At 36.9% G+C, this 26,365-nt stretch overlaps 1 protein-coding gene across 6 annotated transcripts in view; it reads left to right on the top strand.

Annotated features, from left to right (window-relative positions):
* The window catches only part of CCSER1 (coiled-coil serine rich protein 1), a 669,425-nt gene that overhangs the window by 351,086 nt on the left and 291,974 nt on the right, over nt 1–26,365 (top strand). For all 6 annotated transcript variants that reach the window (XM_071742835.1, XM_071742834.1, XM_071742832.1 and 3 more), the window contains one exon: nt 24,952–25,035. In XM_071742835.1, coding sequence (XP_071598936.1) covers nt 24,952–25,035 — 84 coding nt within the window. The remainder of the gene's footprint in view (nt 1–24,951; nt 25,036–26,365) is intronic.

The following is a 26,365-nucleotide window of genomic DNA, read 5'->3' as shown; positions in this document are numbered from 1 at the left end:
TTCAGTAGAAAATAATCTTAGAGCTGATGCTTCACTCAGAAGTGAAAGGAATATGTAATTTCCGGATGAAAAGCAGGAGTACATCAGTAGACAGATGAAACGGCCTGTGGAGACAGCTAGAATCTCATTCAAACTCTGTAACAACACTAAGTTCTTGCTGCCTCAGCTTTCTGTAGTTTTTAGAGCATGATAACAATGCTTCAGTTAATTAGTCAAAATGAAATTTTAGTAAAGCAATTAACAAGATGAAGAAAAAAAGGAAATGTTAAATGTGTCATAACAGAAAGATTACAGGTATGATGTGATGTTTCACTTCATAAGGCATGAATGCTTTTTGGAGAACAACAGCAAGATAAGTAGCAGGAAAGCCACGTGGCCCAGAGTAGTAGAAGATAGCTAAATTAGCAATTGTCACTAAATGGCTGATGGGCCAATTTCCACCTGGAAGAAAGTCTTAAGGGAGAGGAGATATGAAGGGTTTGCTGCTTCTCTTGCTAGTTAGCCAGTCTGTATGGAAATGGCATTGCTTAGCAGCTCAGTGATGGTGGTTTCATTTATACAGGATGGACTCACAAGGTTAGATTCCTGCTCCTAAGTTTACCCTATACTGGAAAGGAGCTGGTTTTCTATGGCTGAATTCCCCCCCATCCAGACTCTGCTGTATAGTGACCTGAGCTTTGCTAGGGGACTTCAGGCAGCAGAGTCTGGATTTGGAGAAGGGGGCTAGTAAGAGATTGCTGGGTGTGTTGGAGGGTTGCATCCCTTACAACAGGTGATGTAGAGGCAGTTTTATTCTTGTCATTTCTATGGAAAAGGCCTTGGCTGTGCAGGAGCTGCTACTGCACTAGCAGCAGCTGTGGTCCATGCCAGCATCAGAAAAGCACTTCTGGCTAAAGGGCTGAGCAGGATCCCAGTGACCTCATTGAACTGCACTGATGGCTCCTGGAGTTGTCAGCATTTTCTCTGTTTTCAGGAGTATGCTAACTAATTGCTGATTTGGGCAGTTTTAAATTTTCCAAAATTCACCTCCAGAATAGAAATTGGCCAACCCTGCCCTAAACAATCAAAGATTACTTGAAGTGAGGGTTTCAGGTGGCAGCAAAGCCAGCTGATATTTTTTTCCTGGATAGACCAACTTCATACTTGGGGCTTTTCAGTTCTCTTCTTTGTGGTGATGCAAGGAGAGGAAAAATATTGTCTTTGCATTATGGTAAAATCAACTTGCATCTGTTACATCTTTTCAATGGAGAGTAGTGCTGAATATCTCAGCTCTGTCCATTACCAATCAAATTATTTGGGATATTTTTTCCCTGCTTAGAAGGCTAAGATCTTTCTTAAACTCTTTTTCTTCAGAAAACCAAGTTAATTCCATGTCCCTTCTCACCTTTTACTGTAAGCTTCTGCAGAAACATTTGGTTTTTCTTGCTTGTAGGAAAAAATGTTATTAGAATTGTGAAACTCTGTGCAAAAAGGTTTGCATCAGCAGTGTCTATAAAAAGTTCTTCCTGACCAAATTAAAATCACTGAATTATTATTTAACCTGAAAATGTACTTGTCTATTAGTGTTTTTTCCATGGAGGAGGAAGGGGCAGAGAGACAGAAGATGAGCTGGGTGTTTTGAGTGAAGTGTGCAGTTCAATGCGAAGATAAATCAGGAGAGTATAGCTGTGACTCAAGTTTCAAGGTTGTCAGAAGAAAGAGAAATACTTGGGCTTTTTCACGCTTTTTTCCTCAGTCTTGTTGCTAAGAGTAGAGTCAAAAAGCCTGGACAGATATTTGCTAATTTCAGGAAGCAGATTCTTTCTTAAATGCAATTTTTTTACATGTAATGTTATTCAAAACTGGATGGTTTTAGCTAAAGCTCTTAAAAGTGCCCATAGATGTAAGCTCTGTAGTTTTTAGCAGTTAGCATAAGCCATGAAAAAGTGGTATTTTGAATGCAAAATATTAGTACTTTCTTTGAGGCAAGTCTTTTAATAGCTGGTACCTAAAATGAAATATTCCTTAAAAGCCAGTGATAAACATCTCCTGTACCAAAAAACCACAATGCTGCTCTTCTGAGCAGTTAATGTCAGCTCTGGAACATGACAAAACATTGTAGGGAAGTTGAATGTTTGAAAATTACAAGTAGAGAAACCTGCTGGTGTGCTTAAGATTAAAATGTCAAGTTTGTTACATTTCAGTTAGCTTATGCTGGTCTAAAACCATTTAATACTTACTATAAAATACATTACTGATTCATTTGAATATGGTACGTAAGTTCTTAATATAAGTTAAAAACACTGTGCTATGACTTGGATAATTAAAATAGGAAAATTTACTATAATTATGGTAGATATATGTCTTTATTATAATATATATATTTATATATATACACTTTATATATTTCTTTTTATATTTATATGTATAAAGCCCCTATCACCATATTGATAAACATTGTTTGGAACCACTCTGACACAATTTACACAGCATTTGGAGAAGCAAGGTTGTCTGAAAATAGAATGTACATGATTTACATGTACAGAGCTGTGCATTGTTTGTAAAATGTAAGCCCAAACAGGTATTAAAATTGTTATACAAGGTACTTAATGATTTTGATACATATCTAAAGAATTTATGTTATAAAACTCTTTCTTCTGTTTGGAAAACTCGTGCAAGTCCATATCTACTGTAGTTTATATATTTTTTTCTCTTTTGTAAATTACCACAATGTATAAATTACACTTATATTTTTACGTAACAAATTAATCAATTTTAAGAGACTGTTATAAACATCTATATAGCCTTGGTGTCATTACCAATGTATTGATTATGCTGTAGCTCATAGGGTCATAGAATGGTTTGGGTTGGAACGGACCTTACAGATCATCTCATTCCAACCCCCTTCATGGGCTGGGGCACCTCCCACTAAACCAGGTTGAGCTGTTTTTCTGAAGAGTTATTTCTGTACCTCTGATGTCTTGCTCCAGAGATAAGAAGTTTTCTGCATGTGGTCTTTGAAGACACTTTGACATACTACCCAAATTAATAAATATTTTCAAAAAAATATAACTTCAGCTGTAACAACTTCCTTTTATTGTCTTTAAAATAGGCCTAATATAAGCACCTGCTTATCTTTGCACGTACACTTTGGTGCATTAATGCTTAGCTCTGACATTTTCAGTGCTGGAGAAATAAAATCTGACAGCCATTTAAAAAGTGCTCTTCAAAATGAAGCAGCTCTACTGAACAGGAGTGCTTTTTTAAGGAAGGGTCCTAATTATTGGAACAATACATGAAAAAGGAGAATTCACCACCACTCAAACACTTCAACTAAAAATGTTTTGCATATTCATAATATAACAACACTTTGAGTGTAAGTGTTGTAGTAATAACAATTATTTCCTTAAAAAGAAAAAAAAACAAACAGGGATTATCTTGCATTCCTTTATTATATGGCCATGCCAACTTTAGGAGAAGGTGTGATAATCCACCATATTTACTACTAAGATCTGTATCTAGATGTGCTATTGAAAAAAACAGATTAAAAACAAGAACTAAAGTGGTTTTATGCCCCCAGATATGCAGGAAAATCATTTTAAGAAACTGTGTTTCAGAATGGAAAACTGGCACTTGGCAACAGGATTTTGTACCTCTGCCAAGTGAGCGTACAGTAATGAATGTCTGGTGAAAGGAACCTCAGATCTATGATCCCAAAAGGAATGTCTGATGAATATCATCACATATTCATGCCCACCTTAAAATCTATGGGACCTGATGAGATGAATCCCTGAGTCCTGAGGGAATGGTAAGAGGGTGAAGCACCTCTGCTATAAAGAAAGGCTGAGAGTGTTGGGGCTGTTCAGCCTGGAGTAGAGAAGGCTCCAGAGGGACCTTATTTCAGCCTTTCAGTACTTTGTGGGGGCTGATAGGAAAGATGGGAACAATCTTTTTAGCACAGCCTGTTGCAATAGGACCAGGGATAAGGGTTTTGAACTAAAAGGGGGTAGAGTTAGACCTAATACACAGAAGAAATTTTTTACAGTGAGGGTGGTGAAAGACAGAAGCAGATCAGCAGATTGCCCACAGAGGTGGTAGATGCTGCATCCCAGGAAACACTTAAGGACAGGTTGGAAGGGACCCTGAGTAACTTCCTGTAATTGAAGATCTTGCTGCTTGCTAGATGGACTTTTAAGGTTCCTTTCAACCCAAAGCATTTTTTAATTCTGATTTCAGTTACAGTCATTGGAGAGGATTGTGTACTTCATTTCTGTATTCAAATGCATTAATTTGTATTGTATGTAGCAGGTTATGCTGTCTAGAAACAAGGTAGTTTATGTATATTGTTTAGTTATGTCATCTATGTATATTTTTAATATATATTGGCAACTTCTTTAGCATTGGGAAAGGTGACTGAGTCTGTAATGTTCCTGTTCAGCCAATCGTTCTTGGGCTAATAAGGTAGAATTTTATTTACTTTTTGTGTCTAGAAGTTTAATGCTTTTTGATCTCAGTCATACTTAGTGCATGTATACTGATTTGCTTTTAATAGTTTGGATTATGAAGGGAAATAACATTTTTAAACATTTTACAATAGGTGATTTCTGTAAGTGCAGAAATATTTTCGTTGTTAGGTTTTTCAGAAAACCAGAAATAGCATTAAACAGTAAATAATTAATCTGATGCTTTATGAAGAGTAAAATAATTTCATCCTTTTTTAGATAGGTCTGGCTGCATACCAACAGCTTCAAAAGTTGTGGGGGTGAGAGTGGAAAATTATAAACCAGCCTGGCAATAAGGTGCCTAGCAGAACATATATTGCTCTTGCAGTGAACAAAATAGAGGTTGCTGGCATTGATCTTTATGATACCATAAACCATTGTGTTTCTCCCATAAGTTCCTTCTTTCCATTGATTCAAGAAAATCAATGCCTCTGTTGTAAAGGAGAAGTTCTGCTCTGGGATTTTCATTCTACTTGATATCTCTCCAAAATCAATCAGGTGTATTCTGTTCTCTGAAATCTAAGCTCCTCTCTCTGCAGGATATGAAAAAATAACTGCTCACTCCTACAGGTGTATACCACAGGCTTTCTACTTTGCATAGTTCCATTATTTTTCATAGCACCTATTTGTAAGTAGTAAGATTTTTTTTTTACTGGTTCAGACTATCAGTGACTGAAGTTACAAAGAGCTCTTAGGAAGATACATGGGGCAAAGCCTCTATCTCCATACAGCTGCAGTAATTAGGAGGATGAGAATCTAATTCCTCTAATAATGTAGCAAGGGTATCTTTTGGTGTAAGGGCAGAGGGTGAATTTTGTGCAATTGCAATAATTTGTGGTGTTAGTGATAATGCATGCAGCAATATTTGCTCAGGCAGGATCTGCTCCCTCATGCATGGGAGGAAGACTGATGCAGAGTTACTGGTATTGCAGAAAGTTAGATCTGTGGCTATTAAATGTACTGGCAAACTGACTTACCTCAAATTCTCAGGTTTACAAAAGGAGAGAAGATGGAGTTCAATACCTTTGCTTGCTTCTGTATTACTCAAGCTCATTAAAATGTCAGTAAATTTTCTAATGTTTCACAATTTGGCTCAAAACGTGGGCATGACCCATATCGGAGATAACTGGTTTCTTTGTTATAGACTCCAGATGTGGTGTTCCATTTTTGCAAAGCTTTTTGCATGAGTTCTGGTTGTCTATATGGCAGCAAAAGAAGCAAAGCAGTGTTTCTGTGTAGGCTAGAAGAGATATGAGCACACTGTTTAATATGATGAAAACTTCCTGTGAGAATCATTTGATCAACAGTGTAAATTCTGAAACTTGCTCCAAAGGTGTAAGCTGTGAGATGAGTACTAATACCACCTTTAAAGATCAGGACCTCATTAGGGCAGGTGTTTCATCAGTTTATATATATATATATATATATATAGATAGATAGATATATCTATACATAGATATATATATATATATATAGATATATATATATATGGAAATCATCTCACTCCCTAGTTTAAAGCCTTAATTATACTACTCATCCACAATCTGAGAGGTGTTGAAGAACAGGGATCTCCAGGACTACAAAGTGTTCTAAGTCATTCTATAACTGTTGCCATAGGTTTTTCACACATGTAAAGTTTTTGTTGAGGGGGAGAGAATTAGGTGAAACCATATGAAATGGTGTGTTTGCACAGCAGTTTCACACTCGGATGGGTGTCTCTAGTAATTTTAGTTAATACTTGTGCTCTTTTACTGAAAAATCAGCCATTTTTGTTTCTTCAGGAGACAGCATTTGACTTTTCTAGGACAAAGTTAATGCCAATGGCACAAAAATAGCAGCAGCTGAGAAAGCAGAATTTAGTCTTAAGTGTTCTGGCTATAGTGTCAGACCAAAGGTCTGTGAATGACAAGTGTTTGAAGCAGTGACAACATCAGATAGGCTCTCAGGAAATGTTTATCAGTGCTCAACGTCTCAGCTGAAGTTGGCCTGAAAGTCATCGTCTTCTTTCTGTTCAGATTTTCATTTAATCTCCAACTGAGAAACTTAACTGAGAAGGAAATAACCCTTTCTCTCAATTCTAACTTGCTGATGTAAGGTAACTGTTCTATGTAATTTGAATTGAACAAGAAGACAGAGAACTTTTAAGCCTGAAACCACATAATTAGCTGTACAAGAGGGAGTGTAGTCAATGCTAACAGTTAAACATATATGTGATAACAAAATGGGGATCTAGGTTAATAGACATAATCTGCTTTTTATGTTAGGTACATTAATATGTGATCTTTATTTCAGCCTTATTTTCTTGATTGCCTGTCATTAGTTCCCTCAGATTATTCTTTGCTCTGTTATTGCTTTTCATGGGTGGGGCCGATGCTTGGGTTTGACTTTTTTTCAAATTAGAAAGATCATAAACTATAAAACAGTAAGTACTTTTCTTGGAAATAAATGATGTAGAATGACTGAGAACTTTCACATCTTTGAAGTGGAAATCCTGAAGACCAAATTTGACATATAGATTGATACAGATAAGTCATGTTATTTGGTTAAGTCATTTGTCATGAGCAGGTTATACTGATGAAAAATGTTTTTGTTTCCTGAGAGAGAATAATATAATATCTTTCAAGATGGATTCCAAAACATACTTGAGAAAATGAAAGGAAATTGTCTGCAGTGAATAAAGTGGTACTAACACACTCAAGGACTGTGTTAACATGTTTAAAAAATATTGCAATTGGTTATTAAGGCTAAAGAGAACTTGAGAAACAGGTGAATTTTAATTTGTGCATTCATTTATAATTTGCTTTAAGTAAGTTGGACCGTTTCTTCAATTAAAGAGTTATTTTAAACAAAGTTTTGATTAATGCAGTTGGTCCACACATAGCAAAATTCAACATGAGTTTCAATGACTTTTGCTTATTCCTGTTGTACTGAAGATTTTTGACTGTTTACTCAGAATTGCAGCCCTGCTTGGATTTTCCATGTCAGGTACCCCAAAACTGAAGGAACTGAAATGTTAAGCTGTTTTTGAAAGTGTAGCTCATGTATTTCAGTGCATCCACATAAAATTTTACATATCTGAGAAATCCTATTGCTATTAGCTTTTAAAACAAAACAAAACAAAACTTGTGTGTGTGGCCAAGTCTTTCAGCAACAGCTGCTGTTAATGCTCTCAACTTTCAGCAAATGGTAGAAGTGTAACTGAGTTCTTTCCATTGCCAGAATGGTGTGAATAGGATATTCAGTGACAACAGGGAACAGCATTAACATAATTTATAGATTCACTGACCAGTTCAACAGGGATTTTCAAAGCATTCTCTTCACAAGTAAACAAAATATTTTCCTTCTATGCCTTTATTGTGCATGACATAGTAATTTAAACATCTAAGCAAAAGGTTTGTTGTAAGAACTTGAAGCGTTAGCTGTACAAATAGGTTCTGTTGTGTAGCCTTATATAAAGAGATGGAAGGTATGCAAAGAGTCTTTTACTATCTCAGGGAACTGTTTTAAAATGCGGTTCAGCTCATTTTACAGTGCAACAATAAATGAATCATGCTTAGGAAGTGAATGAGTATTTGAACTGGAATGCAGAAGGACACTTTCATTTCCCCTACTTATTTTCTCTCTCAAAAAAACCAAAAAGAAAACAAACAAACAAACAAAAAACTGGCAAAAACCACAACAAACCAACCAAATAACAAATAAAAAAACCCACAAAAACCCCTCACTCCAAGCTCTAGAATAATCTCTGTTTTTTCTCTCAGATTTTTTTCTTGTAAGTGTTGAAAGGCAAGATAATCCCCTTGAAAAACCAATGAAATCAAACCATATAGGTCTTACTACAGGGCAAACACAACTGCTTAGTATGTTGAGTGGCTTTTCAAACAGAGACAAAACCCAAGACTTTAATTTTGTCCCATCAAAGGCAATTATACTTCAAGTTCACAGAGAATCACCTCAAAGCAGAAATACAGAACTGCTCTGCAATGTCTGTCTTATGTTATTGCCTTGCTTGAGATCTGTTTTGTAACCTCAGTGCCTCTCCTCTGCTTTCACAGAACTGCATAAAACAAGTGTCTGATATGAGTGAGGACAAGGGGAAATGACAGTAATTTGACAGTCTTCAAAATGCCCAGAATTATGAATTTGCATGCATTAGCTAAGCTATTGCTAGTTTTATCTCATATACACAAAAAATGATGGCTTTGAACAACTTTTACTTGAACAGATGAATTTGTTTTATCTTGCATTGCTGAAATTACTCTTTTCTGTAATACCATAAATCCATGGTGTACAATTGTCAGATGAACTATGCTGCAGTCTGCTTAGGTCTTCCCACCTGGATGTGACAGGGGGGTGGTATGGTGTGGTGTGTTTATTTTGTTTCTCTTTTCACAGTTTCATGGTTTAAACTGCAGGAAATGTTTCTGCTTACATTGGACTAATAAATATAAAATGATTCCCAGTTCACAGATTGGACTAAATATTCCTATTCAGTTGCTAAGGATACTGTTGAGACTCAAAAAGATGATTTACAAGAGGGTGCAACATGCAAACACCAAATGGTTGGGAAATCAGCATTGATCACTCCTAAAATAGCACTCACAAAAATTCCTGCATCTGTTCTGGCAACTTAATATATACCCAGGAATCAGTAAACATTTTCAGTTTCAGCAGAATTGGTTCACCCTATCCACTCCCAAGTTACTGGAAATTGTTAGGGAACAGAAAGTTCCAGTCTCAGAACCTGTATGTCTTGGGAAAAATATACAGCCCTTAATCATGCCTGAGCCAGGTGTAACACAGGGATAAGGTAGATTAAGGGATTTGAGAACACTAACAAGTAAAGATGAAAATTAGGTTAGATCATGGCAACAAATAGAAAATAAAAACTTGGGGTTTATTCATAGATTTTTTTCATGTAATTTTTTCTCAGCTTCCTATTCTGTAAGATCATAACACCTGTCAGAAGACCCTGTAAGAATTATTTTATTAGTACCATGAGCCATAGTTGCAGTAGCAAGGACTTCCTTTAAGATAGCACTACACAAAAACTGTACAGAAGACGTGCCAGAAATCTGTGTTGTCTGTCTTTATTGCTTTTTGTTAACCCTTCATTTGTTATACTTACATATCATATTTATGACAGGAATGTGAAAATCCCTGACAGCCAGATGCTGTTGCCCTGTCAGTCTGAAGAGTGTGAGGCTCAGTTAATAACCAGCAGGGCTGCTTGCTAAGGGAGATGCTGCATTTGCTCATGCAAACGGGTGAGGTGCTACTGACACCTATTTCCTTACAGGAAGCAAAATAACAGTTGGCAGTTACTGTGTGGAATCAGAAAAAACCCCACCTTTTTGTACTAGCAGTGATTTTTGTAAAAAATTGTGGAGAAAGAATGGCTTTTAGTTTGTGTTTGGAGTGGTTGAACAATGTAAGGCATTAAAATTTGGTGTGTTCAGGAACTGAGTTAACTTTAGAGGCAGATTTTTTTCACAATTCAATTACCTCCTATTTGGGTTGGAGGAAGGGGAAATAAAAACCTGTGCATTATGATATTCTAAAGCCCCCTGAAAATTATCTTTAACTGGAAAGCGTTCCTCTCACTAGAGATATCATCGGCCATAATTTGCCATATATCCTTATGACATACTATTGAAATATGTTCATCCATGTTCTTATCAATGCCTGGTTTAGGCTGTAGTTCCATCACCTGTTCATGAATAGAACAGGGGCATTTATAGGCATCACGTTAATATTTGTATTAAAACAAATACCTAACTCTTACAGCTATAGAGCCTGATAATACTAAACAATATATTCAAAATGCAACTAATCAGGAATGTAGGGCTTAGGAAGATTAAGTGTTACTTAGAGTGAAAGAGAGTACAATTAAAATTATAAGGTAGTCATGATTGTAATAAATTATTGAGGTTATGGAGAATTAGACCTTAAACCATTTCTGTAATGATGAAGAGACCTTGAATGTGATTATGTTCTAACCTTTAAATGTTAAAAAAGTGGATCCTAGAACATCATCCTTCCTTCAGTAGGACTTTTGCAGACTGAGCAAAAGTCTTCCATTTTTCTTTATCCGAATCTGCTATTATTTTACCTGTTTGGGGTTTTTTTTACTTCTTTTCTGCCAAATATTTTTAAGTGTTGTTTTCCTGCAACTTAACAATTACCAAGAACTGTGTGGAAATGTTTTTGCTCAACTGGGGGCTGACTGGGAAAAGAGGCCCATATATTTCTGAGGACATTTCCACTGACATTTTTATTAGAATATTTGAGTCATAGGTAATTTGTGCTAGAATTTATTATCTGATCAAACCTGACCTATTAAGCCTTATAAATCTATTACTGTCAGCTAATGTCAGGATTACAGAAGGAGTGCATGGTAAGTCATAGCAACGCAGTGGTTCCACCAAAGTTTTACCTTGAAATCACCATTGGGTTGTTTGTCACTGGACTATTAGAGAAGATAAATTATTTTCTGCTAGCCACTCTCATATCCATCCTTTAAATACTTTCCTTGTCATCATAACTGCCTTTAGCCTTACAGGCTAATGAAATCAGGTTGGATCAAGTGTGATTACCACTCTAAGGTTTTCCAGGCATGCTTGGTGATGAGCTTGGCGTATGAAACAATTTCCTGCAGTAATAAAACTAATTAAAGTGGGCAGTCATCCCCACATCACTCTGTAATGAATTATAACGAGCTCATTAATCTGTGTGGTCTCACTCACCACATCTATTGGCTGAGCTTCTCTGGGGGTATGTCAGGATAGAACTCTTTCCCAGGAAAAAATGGACATTGAAATACATTTGTTCTCCTTTTTGGACAAAAACCAGGAGACAGCAGAGGCCCCCCGTGAGTGAAATATGCTTTTTAATAATTGGAATGGAAAAGAGTATATAGCTAAGACCCTGTAATGGTGGCAAAGGAAGAGTCATGCAGAATCTTACTAACTATGTGTGATATTGCACTGCAAGTGATAGCATAATTAATGCCTCTGTGGCACACACAATTCTCTTAAAATATGACTTACAAATAATTTCTTGGTAACTAGAGCTCTGGGAAACTGCCTAAAGAAACTCACATCATACTCCATTTTAGCTGAGTTTCTTGCCATTTTTCTTTGTTCAAAATGAGCAGAGAAGAGGTTGCAAGGTTAGGCTTCCCAGTTCCATGGTGACAAAAGAATTAAATGGCAAGATTTATGAGAGGAAGGAGATGATTAATATGAATATCCATACAGAAGAACCACCTGTTTTTATAGATTGCAACCCTACAATTTTCCCCCATCTGTAGAGGATCAATTCCTAGTACTAAGCAGAGTTACGCACTGGAGTTAACCAGTTCCTACCAGCAAATGGATGCTTTTAATTCAAATCCCACAGGCATAATTACAATGCTATTACCAAGCAAATTAATCTTTAGTTTACCTCCATTCATTTAAAGTATTTTAATAGCAATAAAACGTTCTGCAAAATGCCTGTTGCTAGTGTATGCGAGTTAAAGTAAATATGCTGTTCCAAAGCAGGAGCAGCCACGCTCAGTAGTAAATTTCTTTTGGTGTCCTTGCTACCACAGACTCAGTGCTCTTTTCATAACAAAGAAACTTGAATGGTGCTCTGCTTTAAACCAGAATTCACTTTTATGCAAACTACTGAGGCTTTAATTTTTTTCATAGAAGAAGAGCAAGCTACTCAATTCTCAATAAAGTGGTGGTCAAGGCAGCTGCAGTAAATGCAGGTGACCTGGGTTCAAGTCCCTGTTGAGTGTGAGGAAGCCCAGGTACTTGTATCCAACCTCTCCAGGGGTAACCTCAGCCTCTGAGCTGATGGGTAGGAAATGGTGCAGAGTAATGGCAATTCTTAAAGCTGAGAGGGATAAAAACATTTTGCCCCTGTAAGGTTGTTCAAAACGGATGTATTTTTATGCATAAAGGTCAAGGGCTTTTTCCAATAAAACACTTTAAAGTGAGAAGATACGATGTTATAAAATCTATAAAATCCCCAGTAGGCTTCAGTGCTAAGGAAGTGGTAATCTGTCAGTTGGCTACAAAGAAACACAGCATCTTGGCAATATCAGTTTTTTGTTTGTTTCTTTATACAGAGGAAAATTTTATAGAGTGACAAAGTTACAGTGCACCTAAATACGTTCTTTGTTCACTTTTAGAAAAAGAAATGGTATAGTTAAAGTTCTGTCTGCAATACTTCTATACTTCAAATATTCTGATTTAAAATGTGCAATGTAGTGGGATCTAAGTATAAAAGAAAAACCCAACCCTTCAATTTCTCTCTTCTTTCATTTTATGCATGCAATTTGATTTCTACTTGGCTTAGTGCAGTGATCACAGAATCATAGAATAGTTTAGAAAGGACCTTTAAAGGCCATCTCGTCCCACCCTCCTGCAGTGAGCAGGGGCATCTTCAGTTACAGGAGGTTACTCAGAATACCATCCAAACTGTCCTTGAGTGTTTCCAGGGATGCAGCATCTACCACCTCTCTGGGCAATCTGCTTCTGTTTTTCAGCACCCTCATTGTAAAACATTTCTTCTGTGAATCTAGTCTAAGTCTACCCCCTCCTAGTTCAAAACTTTTACCCCTGGTCCTATTGCAACAGGCTGCACTAAAAAGATTGTTCCCATTTTTCTTATAGACCCCCATTAAGTATTTGAAGGTTGTAATAAGGTCTCCCTGGAGCCTTCTCTTTTCCAGGCTCAACAACCCCAGTTCCCTCATCCTTTCTTCACAGGGGAGGTGCTCCAGTCCTCTGACCATGTTTGTGGCCATCTGCTGGATGTCATCCAATGGGTCCATGTCTTCTTGTTTTTGAGGGCTCCAGGACCAGACACAGAACTCGAGGTGGGGTCCCAAGAGAGTGGAGTAGAGGGGGAGAATCCCCTCCCCTGATCTGCTGCCCACTTCCTTTGATGCAGCCCAGCATACTGTTTGCTTTCTGCGCAACAAGCACACATTGCCAGCTCATGTCCAGCTTGTCATCCACCAGCATCCCCAAATCTTTCTCTTCAGGGCTGCTCTCAATCCTTTCATCCCCCAGTCTGAATTGATACCAGGGGCTGCCCTGACCCATATGCAGGATCTTCAACTTGGCCTTGTTGAAGCTTACGAGGTTCATTTGGGCCCACTTCTCAAGCTTGTCCAGATCTCTCTGGATGGCATCCTGCTCCTCAGCTATTTCAGCCTTACCAGTCAGCTTGGTGTGCAGCAGTGCCACTGTCTGTGTCATTGGTGAAGATATGAAACAGCACTGGTCCAGTATGGATTCCTGAAGATACCATGTGTCAGTGATCTCTATCTGGCTATCGAGCTGTTGACCCTCTGGATATGATCATCCTGCCAATTTCTCATCCCCTCAACAGTCCACCCTGTCAAATTTAGAGAGAAGGATGTTGTGGGGGACTGTGTCAGAGGCTTTATAGAAGTTCATGTGGATGACATCCACAGCTCTCCTTTACCCACTGATGCAGTCACTCCATCACAGAAGGTAAGTAGGCCCGGCAGGACTGTTCCCTTGGTGAAGCCATGCTGGCTGACATAACTCACATCCCTATCTTCCATGGGCCTCAGCATAGCTTCTAGGAGGATCCGTTCTGTGATATTGCCAGACACAGATGTGAGGCTGACAGATTGTTAGCTCCCAGGGTTCTCCTTTCTGTCATTTTTTAAGAGGGCTGAAAGGTTTCCCTTTATCCAGTCACCAGGGACTTCACCGACTGCCATGACTTTTCAGTTACCATGGAGAGTGGCTTGGCAGCTCCATCAGCCAATTTCTTCAAGACTCAGAGATGGATCTCATAAATTTACATACATTCAGGTTCCTCAGCTGGGCATGAACCTGATCTTCTCTTATAATGAGAGGGACTTTGCTCCCTGAGTTCCTGCCTTGTCTTTCATCTGCTTGAGAGGTACCGGAAGCAAGGCTGCCAGAAAAGACTGAGGCAAGAAAATGTTGTGCACTTCAGCCATTTCCTCATCTGTTGGTAGCAGTTCACGTTCATCAAGGGGTGGGTATGCTTTTTTTGACTTTTCTGGCTGACAGGCCTGAAGAAGCCCTTTTTATTATGCATTGCATCCCTTGCCATGCTCAGCTTGAGCTGCACCTTGGCCTTTCTGACCCCATCCCTCACAGAGCCAAGCAGCCTCCTTTACTCTTCCCAAGAGAAGAGTAAAGAGCCTCCTTTACTCTTCCTTTACTCTTTCCTGCTTCTGCTGCTTGTGCTGTTCCTTCTTGCTCTTTAGTTTGACCACCAGATCTTAATTCACTCCTGCTGCTGATGTATCTTTGCACATGGTAACTCAGAAAGAGGAAGAGCAGTTCTGCATTAACACATTGATTATAGCAAAAAGTGTTGTACAATTAGACTGTGGTGTTTTCTGTTCTGCCAAGCTAGGTTAGATATTTGTAGTTTGTATTGTATTTTCTTTAGAGGCTTATAATTCGCACTCTTTTGGTAGTTGTGTTATGGCAGCAAAACTGTCTTCTAGTAGCTGAATTTTAATTGTCTCAAAATTAAATTTAAAATTTAAATTTTTAAGATTAAAATTTAATTTAAAATTAAAGCCTTTAAATTTTTTTTTTTTTTTGCTTAAAACCTCATTAGATAAAGGTGCCTTTTTTTTAGCTCTGATTGCAGTGTCACTCCAGAAATTAGGTTTCCTATATGGTTGGTGGTATTTACAGATTGATGTAGCTGCTAAAATACAACCAGCTAAATGTCATATTGGTTGAGCATAGGTTTGCTCTGAAATAAAATGCATTTTGTTTGTGGTCAGTAAACAATTTGGTATGCAATTTGTGAAGGAGTCAGTGTTTGAATACACGGTCTAGCTAAGCCCTTTTGAGATTCTGAAAATTATTTTCCATGACCACCTAGCTTGGAGATAAACATGCAAAATTCAGGGTTCTCTTTTAGAGGACATAAGAAGCTGATGGTGGTAAAACCACATGAAGAGGAAAAAAAAATCACCAAAAAAACCAATGAGTAGCATTAGGAGTTACATTTGTCTGTGCAACATTTCCCACTTTACACAGATAAACCATGTGATGCATGAAAAATTTCTTTGTCATTAATATGGGTTGCTTATATAAATTGAAGCATTTGTATTATTTGTCCCATGTAATATTTTTTTAAACACCTGGCAGAGAACTAGGTACTCTGCCACAATGAGATTTCATGTTTTTCTCACTTCTACTCCTGACCTTCACTGAGTGATATTCAATGGTAACCTAAGAATCTTGATTTGTCTTTGTAAGTGTAAAAATGCATTTTGTTTTTTAGTTGTTGTGGACAAGAGGTTTTGGCCATGTTTTTCTTCGTAACTCGAAGAGCTGAAGTCTCTATTTTTAAAGTCTTTGCTTCTCTCTAATATTTTCTTGTGATTCCAAGAAGCAGGAGAAAGAATATTCTAAAGCATATATGATGTTGAACTCAGCATAATGGCAATGCTGCCACATTTTCAGGCTGATAGTAAATTACTACTGTAAACTCAAGGGAGGCTTCAACTTGGTGGCATGGGCTGTGTTGGAGCTAGAAAAAAACCTAACGCTCTGAGTAGGGCATTATTCTCTGCATATGAAGAAATGCATGTTCTGGCTTGGCAATAATGAAACTTTTACAAACATGCATCAGTTGGCAAAGATTTTTAAATCTTGGCTTAAATGGTTTTGTTATGCTTGGTAGAAATAAAACAGTGGCATAAAAGTGAAGGAGTTGCTATTTTTCAGTTGTGGGTGATATTATGTCTGTACAAGGCTGTAGTTTTATGGATGTTCTTTGACATGAATCAATCTATATTTGCTGCCTGGTTAAGGTTGTTTGCATGTAAGAGTGTGAAGGGGTCTTGGTTTCACTGATTTGGGCACAAAATTACATGAGTAGCACATTTTCCCCTGATGCTAATGAGAGTTAATAGGAGAATATTAAAGTGCTGAACTACGTGTTTACAAGTTAATATTAAAAAAACCTAAACAAGGCAAAAAATACTAAAACAATAATCCCCCCACCCTGATTATGAAAGCTTTTCTTAAAATTAATTGGTGGCATGAGGTCTTCCAGAGAATTTGCAGTGTTTTTTGTAAAAAAAGTAAAGAGGTGATCTGGTTTTGCTTCCACAAGAGTTGATACACCAGCAGAAAAGGGGCACCTAGCCTGAGGAATGCACCTTGAAATGTCAGTTGGAGATAACTCAGAATAAAATTGATGTAACAAATTGTTGAACTACTAATTCTTGCCTGTTATCTGTAGCTTAAGTCTTCTTAGTGAAGTGACAGAGAGAAATAATATGCCAGGGGTGGTGATGTAGGGGGTTTTGTTGGTTGGTGTATTGCTTGTTTGTTTTTTGGGGTTTTTTAAGTTAGTTTGATTTAGCCTTATTACCAGGTAAATTAGAATAAACTGTTCTGGAAGAGAGTTTTAGTTGGCCTATGAATAAATATAATAAATGGGGAAGAGCAGAATTGACTTTCTGAGATTTTAATCATACCTGGAATAGTCATCAGCATGTGAATAAGGATGATCTGTTTTGTGTAGTAGTTTCCAAAAAGCTTTCAACAAGGCCCTTCACCAAAGGCTTTTAAAAAATAAGAGGATGAGTGGGGAAGTCTTGCCTTGGATTAATGGCAGATTAGGTGTGGAATACAAAAGATGTGTAGTCATTTATTAAAGGAATAATTCTACTTCCTGAAGGGTCAAGGATAATCAGAATTAAAGTGGAGTGTGAAACATTGCAAAAGATGTCATCTTATGAAATGATTTAAGGAAAGAAGGCAGCTGAGGTTCAATGTCAGCAGTCACAAACATACACATTGGGTAGAAAAAACCTATTCTAAATGAGGAAAGAGATCTCGTGGGTAGTCCCCTGCAAACACCAGCTTAGTACTTATCAAAACTAAAAGTACATACAGGCAACTAATTATTCTTAATAGTACTTGCAGGGCTCTTAATGAATCATGTATGGAGACATTGTTCCCAGTGTCTGTCCTGAAGTTTGTGACTTTGATTTTATTTTTATGGAAAGGCTTGTGGTAGAATTTTTTTTCCTTCTACAGAACATGTAGAAGAGATTTTTTTTTGTTTGTTTGTTCATTTGTTATGTTTTGTCTTTCTATAAATCTGGTCCCTTAGGATTTATTTAGAATAAGTATTTTAAAATGAATACAAATCAAAATATCCTAGTTGTTTGCATGGATATCTAAGCTGCTGCTTGAGTGATACACAGAATCCTGATTACCCAGTTTGAATCATTGATAGAGTGCAAATAGAAAAGGTGTGGATCACAGTCTTTGCTCAGAGATACACAGAGTCTTATGATCAAGACTGGTAGGATTCACAAGTGTAAAACAAAACTGCCAGGGCTTCTGTAGTAAGCTTGCAGACATGTAAAACTATGGGAGATATGGGGAAGATAAACAGAAAATATCCCTGTTTTTTCCTACTAAAGGAACAATGGCATTGTTCAGGAGTGTGTTTGAAACAAAAGGAAGATTTAGGGGTATGGGAGTTTTTGTTTTGCTTGGTTGGTTTTCTTTCCATAAATGTGTCATGTATTAGGACATAACACCAAAGGAGGTGTGGTAATGTGTTTATAAATTCTTGTTCAATAAAGGAGAGAGTAAATGGAACCCTTATATCAGTAAAACTGTATTTTTGCTTGCTACAGGTTTCCACTCCTGGTTGCTCTGCAGAATTTCTGCAGATGAGATACACCTTGGGTTGTACCAGTATGATCATTCAGTTCTAATGTTTTGCAATTTATTGATCAAGCTGCACTCCTTTAAACTCATGCTTTTTAGTATTGTTGCTGAAGAGAACAAAATTAAGCTGAAGCAAAAAAGAAACACTCATTTTCTCAGTCTGTATTTCACAGTGAACTGACAATCAGATTACTATGAAGAAAACCTATTTAGTTGTGTGTTCATAAATTTCTGAGGCTAAAGTAGCTTAACCTACATAATCTTTTTGACTGTTATCTTCATAGTAAAATAACAATGGAATTCTAGTATTGAAATGGATACAGCTGCCTTAAATTGTTCCAGTAATCTATTTATTGACATATACTATATATATATATATTGTGTAATGAAGCCTAGGTAGAACATAGTATAGAGTTGCAGGTTTTACCAGTCTTAATCACCCTTATCATTATAAGATCAGATCCTGTGCTCCCCAAACTCTGATTACATATCAAGAAGTAGAGAGCTGTTCTTTAGATACATTATTTGAACGCTGTACTGAAAATTGTATATAACCCTGTCTGTTTCTGGTATGAAAAGCTGAGTGTTTCATGGATTTATATCGTTCCAACTGGAAAGATAGCCTGTAGTGAGACTGTTTCTGTTGAGGTGGGCCTGGCAGATTGCTTTGTGTTGGCATGTTCTGCTTAAAAGGGAATTTCTGAAGCATGGACTTGCCCTCCCTTGTGCTGGGCTTGAGCAACAGCTGGCAAAGCAGTGGGAGCTGGGCAGCAGGTGAGTTGTGTTACCATTGCCTGCAGTAAATGCCTGCTCTCTGGAAGCACTGTCAGGACTCCAGCCAAGACTAACTGGGCTGGCACAGCACCAGAACAACAGATGAGCCAAAGAAGCAAACTCAACATGCTCTGCATATGTGAAGAATCTCAGCCAGGCAATTCATTCCTCTCTTGGTGGGATTGAAAGGGATTGATATGACAGATATAAATTGATGCAATATGTAGCTCTAGAGTGGGCACAGGGAAAATAAAGCACTGGGAAGACATGCTGTGTGCATACACTATCATGGTGTAAATACAACAGCCTCTCAGAGATGGACCACTGACTTCATTTTGACACCTGGAATAATTAATGCATTCTCAGGTTCTCTACCTCATGTTAAGATCGTTAAGGCTGACATTAAAACAGTAACAATATTAATAGCAAATATTCATTATCTGTGAAAACCCATTTCTGAAATGAAACAGTCTCTAATATTCAGAAATATACTCACAAGAATAATCTCAAATATGTAGATGCTTTGCCTTTTAATGAAGCTGCATGTGTCAACATAATACAGGTTAACACAAGTAGTCTGAGTTTGAAGATATATAATGATGCTTCTCTACAAATTTCCAATAAGATCTACAAAAATAGGTGTTTTCCAGATGCCAGGTGGTATAAAGTAAACTGTAAAATACATCCATAACTGCATAAAAATCCTGTGTGTTACAATAGCTTGTGTTTTCTCTGAACATTCTGGTTACCCAGAAATGTATTAATTTTACTGAATGAATCTTCTGCAAAACTTAAAGGAAGCTTCAACTGTTATTGCATTTATATAGCTTTTTGAACTTGATACTCAGTTTTAAATTTCTTAGTCTGGTTAATTCTAGGATGAAGTTAAGATTTAAGAATTAAAGAATCTACATCCTAAGTAACTTTTAAGTTTTGCATTATCCTAAGTTGGTAAATAAGCTGCTTAGCACTGGACATTCAGCACATGTAGCAAATAATTTTAAAATATTCTAATTTTATGGTACCATTTTGGCAGCATATTCAGTTTAGTATCAAAGTAAAACTGCAGTAAATTTATCTTATGTAGCACTTGGTTAGTTCTGGTGTTAGTTCTTTGATTATGGGAAGCACACTGTTGTTCTGAATTTGTTCTGAAGTATGAAGAGGTATAAAGTTTTTAAAATGGAAAAGATTTTTTGGCACTTATGCATAACCTGCTGCATCTGTCTTCACACATGCAGTACAGTTTGTCATCTTGTGACCTGATCTGATAAGAAGCAGATGTGCTACATGTTTATCATTTTCCCAGATGGACAAGATTAAATTAAAATAGGAAAATACTAGCACAGAGACATAGCAAGTGCTGTCATAGACTAGAATTGAAAACAGTAGAAGGGTCATAATTTGAAGAAGTACAAAGATTATAAATTGAAGAACATTCTGACCATAAGCATGTGCAATAAGTAACAGTAGATACTTAATGACTACACAGATAAATTCTGGACAGCTTTACAATATTAGATAATATAACTGAGGAAAACATGGTGGGCGTTGTGCATTCAGCTGTTTTTTTTTATTTTTGTGAGGTACACCTATAATTTAGACTACAGACCTTTTTGATTACCTCCATTTTAGAAAAGCATTTCAAAGACAGCATTTTATTAAATTTTGTTATTTATTATTGTTGTGTCTAGCAGTTCTTTTTAAGAATGAGCTGTTAATTGACCTTTTTTATATCAAGGATTTGCAGAGTCTTGGACAAGCCTGTTATGAATGTGCTGACTGCAGTGGAAAGCAGACTCCTTGTCCTTTCTTTTCATAAGGAGTTCATGAACAGCAGTCATAAAAATAACAAGAATATCATTACAATGTGTAAAATGTAGTGTATGTAACTTATTGAACTCATCAAATGGCCTCAGAGCTATAGTGTATACAGGTAGCTTTTGAACACATAGAACATATGGTTCAATTTTTTGTAATGCTGACTAATATTTTCATAACATCCATGTTATGAAAATTATTGGACTGATAGCCTTGATAAAATATAGCAGTATAAACCCATTTTACAGAACAGCAAGGAAACAATTGACTTAGTAACTAGAAATGGGAAATGTTACCTAGCAGAATTTTAAAACTGTGGTCATTTCATTGATTCTGGTTGGCACTTGAACTCTGCTCTACTTATATGCCAACCTGTTATTCTCTCACATTCTATAAATACTTTAAGGGCTGCAAAAGCCTGAGAAATATTTTACATTATCATAACTAGAATTATAAACATTTTTCTAAATATAAGAGCACATGGGTCAAGTGTCTACAGGAATGTGGGGATAGTGAAGAGCCTCAATTGTGCAGCCCCAGAGTATCCTAAGTATATAAAAAAGCTGTACTTTATGGAAGTGGGGGCATATTTCTTCTAGCTTTGTAATTAGAGTGTAGACACAGGATATAGTGCATACTCTGATTGAAGGAGGCCATCCTTTTCAAGTTCTTTCCTCTTTAATGTCTGTTGTGACAGTTACTCAGAAGAGACATCTGGTTTTCAGTTAGTTGATTTTTTACTATAGGTCCCTGTTGGACTTTCTCTCCTCTTCCTCATTCACCTTGAGCAGCTTTTCTCAACAAACATCTTGCTCCTTCCATAGCAGCCTTGCACTGTACTACTATTTCACAGTAGACAGAAACATTTCAGGCCCAAGTAGTAAAGCTGATTTCTTCCTGAATTTACACCACCTGATACGCATTCTTGTTTAGCCCCTGGATGAATAAACACAGCTTTCCACCAACTTCTCCTGACCCTGCATGTTTCTATTGCCTGCTTCTCCTTTGGTATCCTCCACACAAGCCTGCACTGAAATGTTTTGGCTCTTGCACAAGAATGTGATTTCTGAAGCCTTTATGCTTCCCCAGCTTTCAATAGTTACTCTCAGGAAGAACTGTGGTCACTATTTGGGCAGCAGATGGTTGGTTCTACATTTTTTGTTCTGTTAGTAGGACATTAGGACAGGTGTATGGGATATTGAAATTACCCAAGCCTTTCTGCAGCTGACCACTTTTTGTTTTATTCCTGCATGGCATTTTCTTTCTTCTTTCTTCTCTTTTTGTTGGTATTACAGCAGAAATGTCCCCAAAATGTAATAGAAACAGAACAAACATCAAGCATCATCAGTCCTTTGGAGGGACTTGCATTTGCAGAACAAATGGTGCCTGCACAGATACCATGCAACAAAATCCTAATTCTACCCTGTGTTCAACACAAAAGAGCTCTCTGCTGCATGCAAATGCAACAGGATGTAGACTGGAATACAGACTGTTTATTATTACTTCTTTTACTAAACAATAACATAAAAATTTGAGATTTGCTGGCATTTCCTTTTTACTAGACATTTCTGAGTAAGTCCTGCATACACATTGGTCTGCTTGCACAGCAAGTTTCAGGGAAGATCCTTTCTAAGGTCAGTCCTTGCTGAGATGCTTGGGTGCAGATGGAGTCTTCTGTTTGGTGGCAGTCATTGTAGTGCCTACATTCTGCAATTAAGTTTACCTAACTGCTAGCTTAGTTTTATACTGGAAATCATCTAAGCAAGAGGCAAAATAAATGGATATTGTTTTCTCTAAAGCCACCAGATCCATGAAGGATATTGTCTAATGTTCATAGGCCTAAATATTCCAGCACAGTGGGTCCCCCAGAAATTGCAGGATGCACTTTTGCTCAGCTGCAAAGGTCTATTTAGGCACTGATAAAGCTGAGTATTGATTTACAAGAACGAGCAAATGATAAGCAGGGTTTCTCTGATGTGTGGCAAGACAAGGGAAAATACCTTAGCCTGAGACATTTTTCTCCGATCTGTAACAACAGTTGTGGTCTGTATTGCATGAGAAAATTCATGTGTGAAATGTAGAACTACTTGCAGAACTGTGCTTTGCAAGAGGGGTTTGCTCTTTGTGTGGCTAGGAATGATCCACCTGGGTGCACGACTGGTTTTTTCTGGGAGATGCACTGTGGATTTTTAAGGCTTTGTAAGCTCTGAGGGGCAAAAACTTTCTCAAGCTTTCACTGGTCAAAAGGAGGCCTGCATTGCCTCTTAGCAATGCTTAGTGCCAGAGCTCCTCTCAAAAATATTTCTTGGTCTAGTAACCATACACTAGTACATACCTTATTGTTATATTTGCTTGTGCGTGCTTTCTAAAGACTACTTTTGTATTTTAATTTTTTTTTTTTAATTAAAAGTGGGAAATTCAGGTGAGAACAACAGTGTGAAACTCTGACAAAAAGAAGTTACAATAATGTAGCTAGAAATTGAGAAACAATCATTGATGCTGCATCACTTTAAAGCAATTTTTTAAAATAAAGACCTCAAGTTGATTAGAGTATTAGCGAAGCTTTCGGTACTTTAAATTTTTTTGTAACTAGATATTTTTACTAACTGTAATGTTTAATAAGACATTGTGTGCTGCAGGCTGTATCCTGGGATGTGTTTGTATCTTATTTTCAGATAACATCCAAAAATATTAGTAGATAGTAAAAGCAAAATGCTGCTATATCATATAGCAAAGAAAATATCCTACAAGTTTTTCTGTGGAGGAGATAGTGCAATTCCTAGCTTTTTTCTAAATTTGAATATTTCAGGAGACCTGAAGTAGCATTGAAATAACATTAAGCAGGTTCATTATCTGTCTGCCAGAAATGAGGTATTTCTTTTCATTGCAGTTGTAAATATTTTGGGTTTTAAAAGTGAGAATATTGTTTCTTCTTCCAATTCTGTTAAAGCAAATGATGGGCAATATAATTACTTTGAAAGGTATTTATTATAACTGAGCATTGAACTGATGAAAATGGACTTCACGCTCCATACTTTTTGCTTCATATTTTGTTACATTTCATTACTTTTATTTCATATTTCTTTGGAGTTGCAAACACATTAGTAATCACAGAGTTCATCACACTAGTTATACCCTTTTGAACCCTAGAGCTCTTCATGGTCTAAATAAATGCTGAACATTAAATTTGTTACCGTCTGCACATCTGAATTTCTTATTTTAAAACTAAGAACAAAAGTGTTGTGCAAAGATCACTATATTCTATAAGGCTTTCTTATCATGTTTGGAATTCTTTTGAAAATACTAATATGCCAAGCTGGTAAATTTCCTGAATGTTGCAAATATGTCTCTGTACTAGAAGGATGTAGAGATCCAGTCCTTCATCTATACTTGCATGGCCAGCCAATTCAGTAATTTCACTTCTCTTGAATTTTTATCAGAACAAACCAAAAATATGTAATTGGGATTTAATTTTCAAACAATGTGTTTAGACTTCCATGAGCTCAGAATTGCTTGGGGAAACTTTCAGGCTGGGTTTGGCTATCGTCTTCATTATTGGATTAACTTTATTGCAAGTCAAACTGAGTTTTAGTCAGTGGTTATAATGCTGAGTAATAACTGTTTTATTCCCTTCACTACATTAACACCAGAATTGCTCCTGGTTTTTGGCTGATGGGGTATGAAAGTTGTGTGCATGGGAAGGGTGCTTTACTTATGCTGTGAACGTCTGTTGTGATTTCTTTCCCATCCTCTCAGAGATCAAGATCTCCACAATAATGTTCCTAAAATGGTATTTCTCTACTGCAAAATTATCTCTCTAAGCAAAATTATAATATTTCATAGTCATTCCTTAACTGAAAATGAGTGACTTAAAAGGATCTGTGGTAAAAAGGCTAAAAAGATTTAGTAAACAATGAAATGGACTTCTGTGCAGGGAGCTATTCACATTTTTATGCAACATCTTTTGGATGCACTAATTTGTTTATGCAGCAACTTAGAGTCTGTTATTGGAAATACCACACATGACAAAGGAGAATGGAGTTTCATTACTTGAGTGTAATTATCTCACACTGTGTGAAACAGTCTTTTCTTGTCAAGAGCAAAGTAAAAGCATTAAGCCTATTATAACATCTTTCCTGATGTTCTCGTAGGATGGAATAAAAGATGAATGCTCAGTGTTGAAGCTGCAGCTGAAGGAGAGAGATGAACTCATAGCCCAACTTCGTGAGGAGCTGGTAAGTAGGAAAAGCAATTTATATTTTTTGAGTTCGTTTACCTGATAATGTCACTCACTGAGACCAAAAACTAAAGAAATACAATTTCACAGCCACTACAGAACCACTGGCCTGAGGCTATGTGAATTATTCTGATAAACAAGACTAACACTGACTGAACATTTCTAGGGACTTGTTGGCCTCTGAAGTGGCTACCATCTTGATTCAGTGCTAATAGAAGTTTCTTTTAAAAGATTGTGCTCACAGTTGTCTTGCAGTGTCAAAGAGGCAGAGAAGTGCACAGCCTTGTGTGCATATGCCAGAAATCTTGAACATGTCCTGATAGATTGGGAATACTTTTCCCATGAGCTGCTTTTTACATCTACAGGATTATTCAGTAAAAAATATTCTTTCTCCATAATAGGGGTCTTAAAATAATAAGTATTCTTACATTTGCTGAAAGTTTCCTTAGCATCTGAGCTGCTAATGCTTGAGTACTACCACTTTAAGAACAGACTAAATACAAGTGACTAAAATATGTGATATAGCAATTAAAAAATCCAAACACGTGAAAATGTGTTTTGTTGTGATATTAAGATAGTACTAATGTAATTTCAAAATTTCATTTTTAATGGAATGTAATCAAAGCATGTATGTTTTCAGTATTCTTAATTTAAAGAGATTTTTCCACCTCCTCTCACAAATAGAGAAAACAGAAAACTCGTCACAGAAAGCATGTGTAGGGTCACCACATTTAGAAAGATGTTCAGCATCTATGTTGCTACCATGGAAGCTGCAGCTGTGCAGGCACCTATTATTTTTGTAGAAATGTCCTTTGGGAGGTGGAGTTGTTTCCCTTAGCTAGATCTTAATTGCCTGATCTAGCTCAGGGGTTTTTTGTACCTTTCTGTCTCATACCTGGTGGATAGCTCAGAACTTGGACATAAGGAATTCAGGTGTGTCCATTATTTTTATACCACAAATAACTAAGTTTCAAGTCGCATGAGAAAAATGTGAAGATGCTCAAGGGTGAAGGATTCCTTTGCTATATTAACATCTGCAAAATAAATACAGATCATCAATATTCTTTGTTTCATATTTGGCTACATTAAGGAATGATATATTATGTAATTATTATCTAAAATTAAATGGCAAAACGGGACAGAGGGAACATCAAGCTTCTAACAGTCCTGGAGCATTAATTTTATGTCAGTCTTGCTCAGAACATATGCTGCTTAACTGGTTGGCAGTTTTGTCAGTGTAAAATTGTGCTGTATTGATACAGTGAGCTGGAGCTCATTTGCTGTGAACTGTTGTCAAAGTTCATCTCTATATATGTCAGTTGCAGAAA

This window comes from Heliangelus exortis, chromosome 4 (genome assembly GCF_036169615.1).
Source record: "Heliangelus exortis chromosome 4, bHelExo1.hap1, whole genome shotgun sequence".
NCBI lineage: Eukaryota > Metazoa > Chordata > Aves > Apodiformes > Trochilidae > Heliangelus > Heliangelus exortis.
Note: the sequence above shows the minus strand (reverse complement) of the source record. Positions and strands in the feature narration are given on the sequence as shown.